The sequence below is a fragment of the Nannobrachium achirus genome (genome assembly GCF_963921795.1).
Source record: "Nannobrachium achirus genome assembly, chromosome: 16".
Lineage (NCBI taxonomy): Eukaryota > Metazoa > Chordata > Actinopteri > Myctophiformes > Myctophidae > Nannobrachium > Nannobrachium achirus.
In genome coordinates this window covers 19,418,796-19,430,167 of record NC_137823.1, presented here as the reverse complement: position 1 = coordinate 19,430,167, position 11,372 = coordinate 19,418,796, and the positions used below count along the sequence as shown (strand labels likewise).

The window sequence follows — 11,372 nt, the reverse complement described above, 5'->3', positions numbered from 1 at the left end:
CCCAGAAGTTCTTTTACTTGTCTTTTGCATTTTTTTTTTCATTCATTTTTTTAAACGTGAGACACGCATGTTTTCCACGTCAATATAGTCGATTATTAAAAGCTCAATTGGATTTGTGTTCCCCTTCCACGTTGAAGAGTCACAGATTGTGACGGGTCACAGAGTGCGATGTTACATGCCCCGTTGCCTCCCTCCTCTCCTCTAGACAGTTCTCGCAACAGAACAAGATCGTCAGACGAGAAAGCGTTCAAACTGAGCCGGATTCTTCAATCACGACACACTGGATTAATAACTTTTATGATTCATAGATGAACATCTACGGGTATTAACAATAAACCGATAAGCAGACAGCACTGTGAATGCAGATGTTCATGATCAACTTCTTCTAGGAGGTGAGTCGCTTCAAAGTGTCTATGCACAGTCAGTGCACCCCTGCTGTGGGATGACATGAAGTTACCTTTCTTTACATTTACTTTTGGTTGCTTTGCGTGCCCGTTTTCTTCCGCGCACTTGAAAATAGCAGATCGGCTGTTTTCAAGTGCAAAAAACATGGCACGCAAACAAGTGTAAATCAGGCAGAATTAACCTGACTGACAGTGATGCGACAAGTAGGCTCTGATTTGGTGGAGGTCAGATTTTTATATATTTTTATTTTGCTACTGAAAAGTAGGCTATCATTGCATTTACCACAATATTTCTCTGTTTAACATTGCAAGCCGTTTACTTCAACTTGTAAGTAAAAGTTTTGCTTTTGAGACTTTACTTAAAAGTGCATTACAGTTACCAATCATAAAAGCCATTATGCAAAATTCCATTTCACAATCATATATTTGGATTACAATTAGTAACTGTAGCTATTCAATTGTTTTGTCAGTTCTTGTTACAATATTGCTGCTGGTAAAGATGGGGCTGATTGTAATGGCTATATGCTGTAAAATGGTTTAAAATACACGTTTGAATTTCAGTTGTGATGTCATAACTGTTGTGACGTCATCACTAGGGTGTGATCTGTGATGTCATAACTGGTGTGATGTGGTGTGATGTCATCACTGTGGGGATGAGTGATGTCATCACTGTGGTGTGATGCCATAACTGTGGTGTGATGTCATCACTGTCATACATCTATTTTGTCATATCTGCCCTCGTGTAACTTTTGTTTACATGGCCTAAAACGCCACACAATTAAAACGTGAAACTATGTGCATGGCAATGAATGGTCAGGGGGGCGCTCTCCATTCTGACATGTCGCCACTTCGACAGTGACTTCTTATTGTCGGAGTGGCAACACTTCCATAGAGGTTAGGGTAAGAGATTAGTGTCTGTCAGAAAGAAGACATGTCGGAATGGAGGGATGCATATATGTACCCGTTGTCAGTGTTCCTAGAGCAGTACACACATTAGTATAGTAGTTGGAGGACAGTCTATGATGTCAGGACTATGACGTCATATCGATGACATCAGGGATCTTCATATATGGGCATAACAGGGCACGCTAGATGTTTCTGGTCCTGGATAACCCGGCACCTTGAGTCCTCAGGTCCTCTGTGACTCATACACATGCACACAGACACTCACACATGCACGCACGCACACACCTCTGTGACACACAACGTTAAATGTGAAATCGACCGGTCAGACAGTTCCTCGAGATACGCTGGGAAGAAACAGACAGGCGCTTTTAGTAAATATGTTGTTTGTTTCTGTAGGACCAACGGACGGACGGGCGGGCGGGCGGGCAGACAAACAGAGAGACGGACAGTGTTTGTTTGTCTAAGTAGATGCCTCATTGTACTTAATGACAATGGAATAATCCCATTACGATGGATGGATGGATGGATGGATGGATGGGATAGCTCGATAGAAGGATAGATAGACAGACATAAATGGTAAACGGTGCATTTATGTAGCGCCTTTTGTCTAAGGCGCTTTACAATGATTATGCAATGCATTACATTCACCCATTGACACACACATTCACACACCGATGGCGGAGGAATCCATGCAAGGTACCAACCTGCTCATCGGGGGCAATTATGGGTGCAGTGTCTTGCTCATGGACACTTCGACACTACCGCTGGGGGAGCCCGGGATCGAACTGGGAACCTCAGGGTTCCCATCCGACCGCTCTACCGGCCACTCTTGGCTATGTTATAATAGAACATTTTCAGAAATTGAAAAAAATAGGCTTAGCCGATCCACAAGCTGTGAGCTTCAGCTATATTTTTTGCAACATAAGCAACGTAGGCTATAATAAACGCGCATTAGTTTCTGTAAAAGTCATTGAGATTTGACACTGATGATATCAAACATTCTGGCTGAAATAAGCTCTTGTGTTGGGAAACCCCTGGCAGTCTGACTCACCTCCTGTGAGACAGGAAATGGTCATTGGCCTTTTATGAGGAGTCTCATAGGAAGCAGATAAGTAATATGACACGCGCCACGTTGGATGATCTAGTTGTCTGGTCATTTATGTCTAAACACACACAGTGGGGGAGGAGGTTGAATAGTGTTGCAATGGTTTGGTTCAGTGTCCACTTCAGTTCAACCACCTGCCCTTGAGCCCTGTCAGGGGTAAGGGTTCTATTCCCAAAGCCAACAGAATTGTATTTCCATTGTAAACCAACTTTGAACAGAACCATCTCCAGGGGAGCAGCAGTTAATCAAACTAATCAATTTAAGTGATTCTTAAATTATGATTTTTGAGTGGAAAATTGCCTTTTAACGACATATGCAGATTATGCACCTTACATACTTAGTTGATTGGGGCAGCTCACAACGTGTCACAACGCAGCTTGTTTGTAGATCGGCTATTTCTTCTTTCTTTTTGTTGCAGAATGTTCTCCCCCAGAATGTCAGATCAGGCTCACTCACAATGCATCGATTTGTGAACTTGTAGATCTGCTATTTCCGGCCCATAGAATAGGAAAGCTATGGTCCAACTCCAAGGGTTAAATCCCCCCCCACACATTTGTGTGTGTTGTCAGTGGCTACGATGTTGTATCCTATTGGCTCAAGATCACCCTCCCTGCCCTGAAAACGACCACTTGTGTTCACATACGTACATTATATGCGCTCCGCAGCGCCAGATGCACCATGGGCAAGATTGTAACACCCAGACACACTTTTCTTAACAGAACAGTCCAGACCTACGCTGTTTTGGTCTAAATGCAGTTAACTCCTTCCTTTGATGGCATCACACAAACCATTAACTCACATTTACTCTGAAAACAAATGACTTAGCACCGGGGGACTGTGTGTGTGTGTGTGTGTGTGTGTGTGTGTGTGTGTGTGTGTGTGTGTGTGTGTGTGTGTGTGTGTGTGTGTGTGTGTGTGTGTGTGTGTGTGTGTGTGTGTGTGTGTGTGTGTGTGTGTGTGTGTGTGTGCGTGCGTGCTCGCTCGTGTGAAATGGCCATTTAAACTTTTGAACTGTGCACTAAATCAGTTAAGTTCACCTGCAGTCACACAGAATTGGATTGAGTCCAGAGCAGAAGAACTGACCCCAGAGGCCTGCTGGGTAATCTGAACCCAGACAGAAGACCCTGTCAAATCCTTAGTGTTCATTTAACTCTGAGAGTGCAAATCGGGTCCATTGGTTCCATTTGTACACAGTTAAATTAACACCGTTTTTTACAGTTTGGTTTCCCAGGGATTCAAAATAAATAAATGAATCTGGTCTCAAACATTTTCCTGTCAGGGACCACCAAATGTATTTGACCAAGGACCCCATCTGAAAAAGATTTATTTTTCTCCAATTTTTGTTAGATCCCCCAATCAAATCAACCAGCATTGTGGTGGCACACTGTGTTGTGAGCAAATAGGGTTAAAGTGGACAAACACCTTTTCATGCTATGTTAACTAGTTTTGCTGGGGACCCCCTGGAACCCCCTCAAGGGCCCATGGGGGTTGCTGGACGCGAGTTTCTAAATTCTAGGAGAGCTAAGGAAAAACCACGCCCGGACTAATTTTTGAAGCTTCTGATTGGCTGAACCGGAGGTAGGGAGCGCTCCATTGTAGTCACTTGGACCGCGGCAGAGGTGCACCAAAACCTGAACCTATCCTTAACCTAACCCTAACCCTAACCCCAACTCTAACCCTAACCTTAACCCTAACCTTAACTCTAACCCTAACCCTAACCTCAGTAAAACTAACTCTGGTGAATGCTAACCTGGTGAAATGCTAACCTGCCGACGCTGGTGAGTTGCTAACCTGCCGACGCTGGTGAAAACGAGCGCTCCTTGCCTTAGCTCTCCTAGAATTTAGAAACTCGCTCCCTGGACCCCACTTTAAGAAGGATTAGGAGGATCATGCAGTTTTGCTAAGCAGCCATCACAGAGTGTGTGAACTGAAGTTGTTATCTTGTATCATGTGCATTCAGCACATGATGGGTGGACTCATATCAATGACCCCCATCAAGAGGATGTGGTTCACCTTTCACTTCCTGTGTTCTGACGGTTGCTTTAGGAAGTATAGGACATCGCTTCCTGTTTATTCTGGGTGGCCTCATATTTCACAAACACACACCCAAACTTTGATAAAGACTCCTCCCTCATGTCTCTAAGGATGTAGGATGTACAACTCGTCGTAACTCCATATTTAAACATTGGCCAGGGGTCTTCAATGTTTTCAGACCAAGAACCCCTTAGTTGAGAGAGAGATGAAGCAGTGACCCCCACAACCTTTTCATACATTCCATATAGTTTCATCGTTTGACAGCTCAATCGTCAGTGTATTTTGGATTCATGTCAATTTGTGTTTTCAGATATTTAACCACTTGAGCCGTCATTGTCTAATAAGCTTGACCTTTTACTCTGTACTTAGTCTGCTCTTTTTCCCCAATACACCAAACCTCTTTGCCGAAAATAGCTGATCTACAAGCTCACAACGCCTCGTGCTGCGAGGTGTTGTGAGCTTGTAGATCAGCTATTTTTGGCTACAGTTCTCAGAATATGGACATTAGGGTTCAAGTTGCTAATATAAAAAGGATTGGAAGATTTGGAGGACCCCCTGTAGTAACTCTGAGGACCCCCAGTTGAAGACCCCTGACATAGGCCATATGTTTACTTCTAAGTTGCAGTGTGGGCCTTTTGGACGTTTCTTTGATTCATTGACCCATTGAGGCTGATTCTACAAATGCCTCCCAGATCAGTAGTTCTCAAACTTTTTCATGACACAGATACTCAAATTGATATTGCCTATATTTGGTAGCGGACCCCCCATCTGAAAATGTTTTGTGCCAGGGACCCCTGGAAGAGAAGATTTGTGCAAAAACATCTGACACTTATGTTCATAATAGCTAAAATCTAAAATGACACACAGATGCTTTCCCGGTTTTAATGGTTTAAAAGAGAATTTCACTTTACTTAAAAAGACTTCCGGGGTCATCTTCACATCTACTCTGACCTTTGTGTTCACCCCCAGATACCTTTAAGTCGCACAGGCGCTTGAGTAGACGTGGACATGACCCCGGAAGTGTTTTTAAATTACATTTAATTAGGGGTTTTTTAACTCATTGTGAAGCAGGGACCAGCAATCCTCACTAGAACCCAGGGGGTATGGGTTACAGCTTACAGGTAGTCGTGTAAGTCATATGTTTTGTATTAAAACAAACAATGTAAATTAAAAAAGTAAAGCTTTATATATTGCTATAGAGTGTTTGTTCCTTAACAGTGATACAATAAATAGCTCTATATTGTGTTAGTAATCTTTGCTATAGAGTTTTTGTTCAGTAACAGTGTTAAATAGCTCTATATTGTGATAGTAATCATTGCTATAGAGAATGTTTGTAGAACATACTTCAGTCTTCCTTTTCTGACTGATTCCCCACAGACCACGGTTTGAGCAACACTGCTCTTCTCTAGACTCTGAACATTCTTTGATCTTAAACTTGATGAAGGTGTTGTTACGACAGCTCTGATAGGCCCTGCATGCCAGCACAACCATTACAACACAATGCCTGTGTGTGGTAATCCGTCTGTCTGTCTGTCTGTCTGTCTGTCTGTCTGTCTGTCTGTCTGTCTGTCTGCCTGCCTGCCTGCCTGCCTGCCTGCCTGCCTGCCTGTCTGTCTGTCTGTCTGTCTGTCTGTCTGTCTGTCTGTCTGACAGTGTTCCTTACATGCCGTGCTTCCATCCAGGTGTATTATTATAGGTGCTATTAAACATTTCCATTTTATAACACACTACCAGTAAGACTCCCTAATCGGGAGATAAGCGACCGTAGGTCACTTATCTCCACAAATAGGGCAAAAATTAGTTTTTCCAAAATCTTCCTGATCCATGTTGATGACATGAGTGTAGACATACTGTGTAGTGATTTTCGTGATTTTAGGGCAAAATCTGTAGGAGCAGTGTCCAAAAATGTCTTTTTAAAAATCGGCCTGGAGGTGGCGCTATATGGGACAGATTCATGTTGATGGGATCAGTGTAGACATACTGTGTACCGATTTGCGTGATTTTAGGGCAAACATTTTAGGAGCAGTGTCCAAAAATGTGTTTTGCAAGAATCGGCCTCATGGTGGCGCTAGAAGAGGGCCATGTGAGAAATGAGGGGTGGGGTCTCCGCGCCGCCAAGGCGGACAAATAGGTACCGGCCCCGGCTGTCCCGGTCGCTCCTAGCCGGAGTTACGGCATTTTATGTGAGCTGCAGTGTAGGGGGTCCTCCACTGGGGGCGCCACCACTTTTACATCCGTTCTGGAGCACCAGGAGTCGGTGGTCCCCGGGAATTCCCCGTGAGCAGCCCCGTTGGGGTGGTCATTTGGTCAGTTTAGCACATTTGGTCATTTTTTACATCTGGGGGTCCCCCAGGGACCTGGGGGTCCCTGGAGCTCCGGGGGTCCTTGGAGGTTGTAGTTTGGCAGGTAAGGAGTGTGTGTGCAAAATTTGGCATGGATCGGGGCAACGGTTGCGGAGATATGAGCAGGGCAAGAGTGTGACGTGTGACGTGTGACTGACGGACTGACTGACTGACTCACTCACGGACAGCCTGTGGAGGTTTGGATAGTATAAGTAACTGCGACCTACGGTCGCAATAATCTTTTAAAGACAAGGCTGATGCAAACCTCAAAGGTTGGTGACAGGTGCGTATGGACAAAAGTGCATAGGCAAGCTACTTTTCTTTTTTGCAAGTGTGCAGGCCTCTTCTTTGATTTTATCAGAGATCCCGTTTTGAATATAACACACTGATCAAAGTGTTGCTAACTTTAACACAAGGACACCTTGCTGGTTAAATGTCATATCGTCACTGTCAGGTGGAAACCCAAAACCAATGAAAAGTATTAACAAGAGCTTTGTGACTGTAATAACTACATTGGATCCATTGGAACACTTTCTTTTTCATTGCAAGGTTTCAGAATTCTAACTTAGTAATAGCTTTATAGGGGGGGGGGGCACGGTGGCGCAGTGGTTAAAGCTTCGCCTCACAGATAGAAGGTCCTGGGTTCGATTCCCGCCGACACCCTAGGTGGGGTTGGCGATAGGGCCTTTCTGTGTGGAGTTTGCATGTTCTCCCCGTGTCTCCTAGGGTAGATGCCCTCACAAAAACATGCAGTAGTCCTGGTTTCTATACTACCTCCCCCTAGCCAGCCAGGTGCTCCCCAATTCCCCTGGCGCGGCAGGGGGAGAGCGGAAACCAGGACTACAGGTTAGGTAGTTGGCACTGGGTGAGAAAATGGGTTAAAAAAAAAAGTAATAGCTTTATAGGGTTCCCATTTGGTTCCATTTGTACACTCTCAAGAGTTAAAAAGTTTGAGAACCATCGGTTTTGTAACTGTATATAGCAGACAGGAAGTCCACATAGCAACTCTGATATTGTGATTTAGATAAACCAGTTCACGGTTCCAATATGTGATGGAACTGATTTCTGCTTCCTCAATGGGGCCTTTTCCACCGGCAAAGAACCGGTTCAGGTTCTTTCTTCCCCCTATGGGATGAACCAGAAGGTGAGCTTTTCCACCGAGAAGCGAGTTGGTTCCGAACCGTAAAAAGTTGGTTTGTGGCCAGTTCGCAAGAACGAACCAATTGGTTCCAAGAAAGTTGCCATCCCATAGGCGGAAGAAAGAACCCGGTGGAAAAGGCCCCAATGTGGGATCCGGTTCTTCCGATTCCAGATCCCCAAACCTAAGTTAAAGATAGAAAGTATATTGTTGTCCGTTGTCATGATGACACTAAATACAATATGTGGCTCTATTGTCCACTCCTCTCCTACGTCTTGTTTATAGATGCTGGCTTACTCTGCAAGTGTGCACACGTTCTTTTGACAAAGTTGTCACTGTTTTTGTTGCTTAGATTTGTCTGAATGTTAGTTAGATAGCATGCTGTAGAGTGTAGACAGTTGTCATTGTTTACCTGCTATCCTATAGTTTAAAATGTACAGAATGTTATTTGGACAGCATTGTGTTTAGACAGATGCCATTGTTTACCTGGGATCTTAGTTTCTTTGGGGCATTTGAGGCAGTTTTTCTGCAGTCTGCACTCTATTTCTGGGATTATTAACCATATTAGCTTTTTAAAGGTTTTTTCCCCGATCTCATACAGTATGTGTAAGTCACTCTGTATAGCGTCTGCTGAATGCTTAAATTGTGTCTATGAGTCGACTGTATTTGACAGTAGTGTTACATCTACAACAACAGATCTGTTGAAGTGTACAAGATGTTGATATCTATGTTCCTTCTGTTCATGTCTGTAGATGCCTGAAGGATCCGTCACCCCTTCATATGAGGGATCCATGGGTGAAGGTAAGACCCCACACACACCCACAGAGCCTCACCATATAAACCCCAGCTTCCCTATTCTGGAGCGTACTTTTGGTGAAAATAGCAGATGTACAAGCTGTGAGCTTGTAGATTGGCTATTTTCCGTGAAGAGTTTAGATTTAGGTGGGGAAATATAGTGTAGTAGGGGGCCTTACCGCACACACAGAACCTTATGGGTCATGTACTTGTACAGGGTCCTATATCAAGGTTTTTGTGCTCCTATATCAAGGTTTTTGTGCCTCTCCAATCTACTATAGTCCCCATCTGCATTTCTACTTGCCCATGCCTAGGGGGTAGTGGGTAGCCTACCATTGCTAGCTGTGCAGCGCGTATACAGTATCTCTCTCGCAACATATTCCTCAATTCCATTGCCTGGTGAGTGTGTTTAAAACGCTCCAGGACACGAGTTTCCTCAAAATGAAATCATTCTATTTAATTGTAGAATAGGTACAAAGGTCCAGTCAGCTATTGCCTGTCCAGGCATGTCTGGACAGGTTTTTGCTTGCCCTTTCTTGTTTTTTAACGTTGCGGGCAGTCCTTATTGTTGGACCCTTGCAGACCCCAAATGCCCAACAGTGATATTATTACGGTTAATCCAAGTAGTAGTAATGTTTTGATTAATCTTTGACAGAGATAAGCTCTCTCTTCTCTTCTCAGCATTGTCTGTCTTTGCGACAGTGTTGTTTTTGACAGCAAATTTTGATTTAGTTTTAGTCATAGTCTTTTGAATAAAATGTAATTTAGTTTTAGTCATAATTTAGTCACCTGAAAAAGTTTACTAAAATGTATTTTGGCAGGCCTTGATGACATTGTAAATGCTGAAAATAGCCGATCTACAAGCTCACAACGCGTCGCGCTGCGACGCGTTGTGAGATCTGCTATTTTCACCATGCAACACCTGAGAGCAACCAAACATAAAATTACTCTCTTCTCCACTAGTCCCTCCCTAACTTTTAGTCTAGTTTTTATTTTGTTGACAAAATTGTCAATATATCTAGTCTTAGTTTTAGTCATCACAGCTTAGTTTTTATTTCGTTCTTGTTTCGTTTTCGTCAGTGAAAAAAACGCAGTCGACAAACATTTTTCGTCATAGTTTCACAACTTCTTTCTACTTTCTTACATTTATGGGATTATCTTGGATGTATTCGTTTGTTTAGTTTCAAAGTGTACTTTTTTTTGTGGAGGGGAAAATGTGTAGGCCTATATCCATCCACCTGAGTGCGGGAGCTCAGTCAAGCAAGGTAGTCACGTGTTAAAAAAGAGAGGATCGACAAGCTATCAACATGTTGGGATATGAAGCATTGTTAGCTGTGTTGTCTGTTGTTTTTAAGTATGCATCTTGCGCAAAAATGATGACTTGGCGTGTGCAACGTGCTGCAGGTCAGGGCAGGTCTGGGTTGGGGGTCAAAGAGGGAGACTTTCTCTTGGAAGTTGTCATTGGTTTGAGTTTGTGTCTGTTCAAAGATGGGGTTGGAATTTGAACAATTTACCATTCCTTACCGATTCCCTTTAACAATGTGGGGTTCCAAATGGACCCTTACAGGTTTGTAACTCTGAGAGCATACAAATGGAACCAAATCTATTCGGTTCCATTTGTACACTCCCAAAAACAAAACGTTTGAGAACCACTGGTTTTGTAACCGTATAGCAGACAGGACATACCAGCTGTGACATTGTGATTAAGATAAACCCGTTCGCGGTTCCAATGTGTGATGGAACTGATTTCTGGTTCCTCAATGTGGGATCCGGTTGCTCCAGTTCCAGATCCCAAAACCTAAGTAAAAGTATATTGTTGTCCGTCCAATTTGTCAAATTGACAACAATAATGGCATGCTCAAATATACAGATCCATCTAAAAAAATATATTATATTGTGTTCTCTAAGTGGGCTCTGCGGACCCCTAGGGATCCTTGAGGGGGTTCCAGGGGAATGTGGATGTGGACTGGTATTGTATTGTATTGTTCGGTACAGGGTCATGCGGTTCGGTACACCCTCGTATTGAACGGTTCGATAGTGTAAAAGTAAAGGCCTGTCCATACTTTGACCGAAACCAAACTTTTCGGTCAAAAGGTCCGGTTCGACTAAGACATGACGTCTTTTTTTTGCTCTGTATATCGTTTTTTCAAATAGTCGACAATAATGGCATGCTCAAATAGTACATAGTACATACACACACAGACACAGACACACTTTATTTTATTTTATTTTATTTCTTCTTTTGTTTCATATTCCAATATCCACTCCTTTCCAATTGGGCGCCCCCTGGCTGTGGGGGCCTGGGGGGCCCACGAGCCCTACTTTGAAAACCACCGTCCAACACCAGAACCTCTCCCACCGTCCAGTCCACCCACCGCAACACTGAGCTGATTGTACTGTGTGTGTGTGTGTGTGTGTGTGTGTGTGTGTGTGTGTGTGTGTGTGTGTGTGTGTGTGTGTGTGTGTGTGTGTGTGTGTGTGTGTGTGTGTGTGACAGAGACTGACCCTCACACTAGCCTCTCCAGCAGAATCACAATAGTCTTCTGTGCCGGGCTGCTAGCCAATCGGAACGCACACGTGATACGATGGCTGCCCTATATGATTATGTAGCCTAAACTCTCAACCCTTTTCATGTCAAGGATCCCCGG

At 43.7% G+C, this 11,372-nt stretch overlaps 1 protein-coding gene across 1 annotated transcript in view; it reads left to right on the top strand.

The window, feature by feature from the left end:
- Positions 1-243: 243 nt before the first annotated feature.
- The window catches only part of LOC308300873 (pleckstrin homology domain-containing family G member 3-like), a 70,283-nt gene continuing 59,154 nt past the window's right edge, over positions 244-11,372 (top strand). Inside the window, exons 1-2 of the mRNA XM_080744769.1 lie at positions 244-392; positions 8,682-8,730. Of these exons, the coding sequence (XP_080600895.1) occupies positions 8,682-8,730 (49 nt within the window). The 5' untranslated portion in view covers positions 244-392. The remainder of the gene's footprint in view (positions 393-8,681; positions 8,731-11,372) is intronic.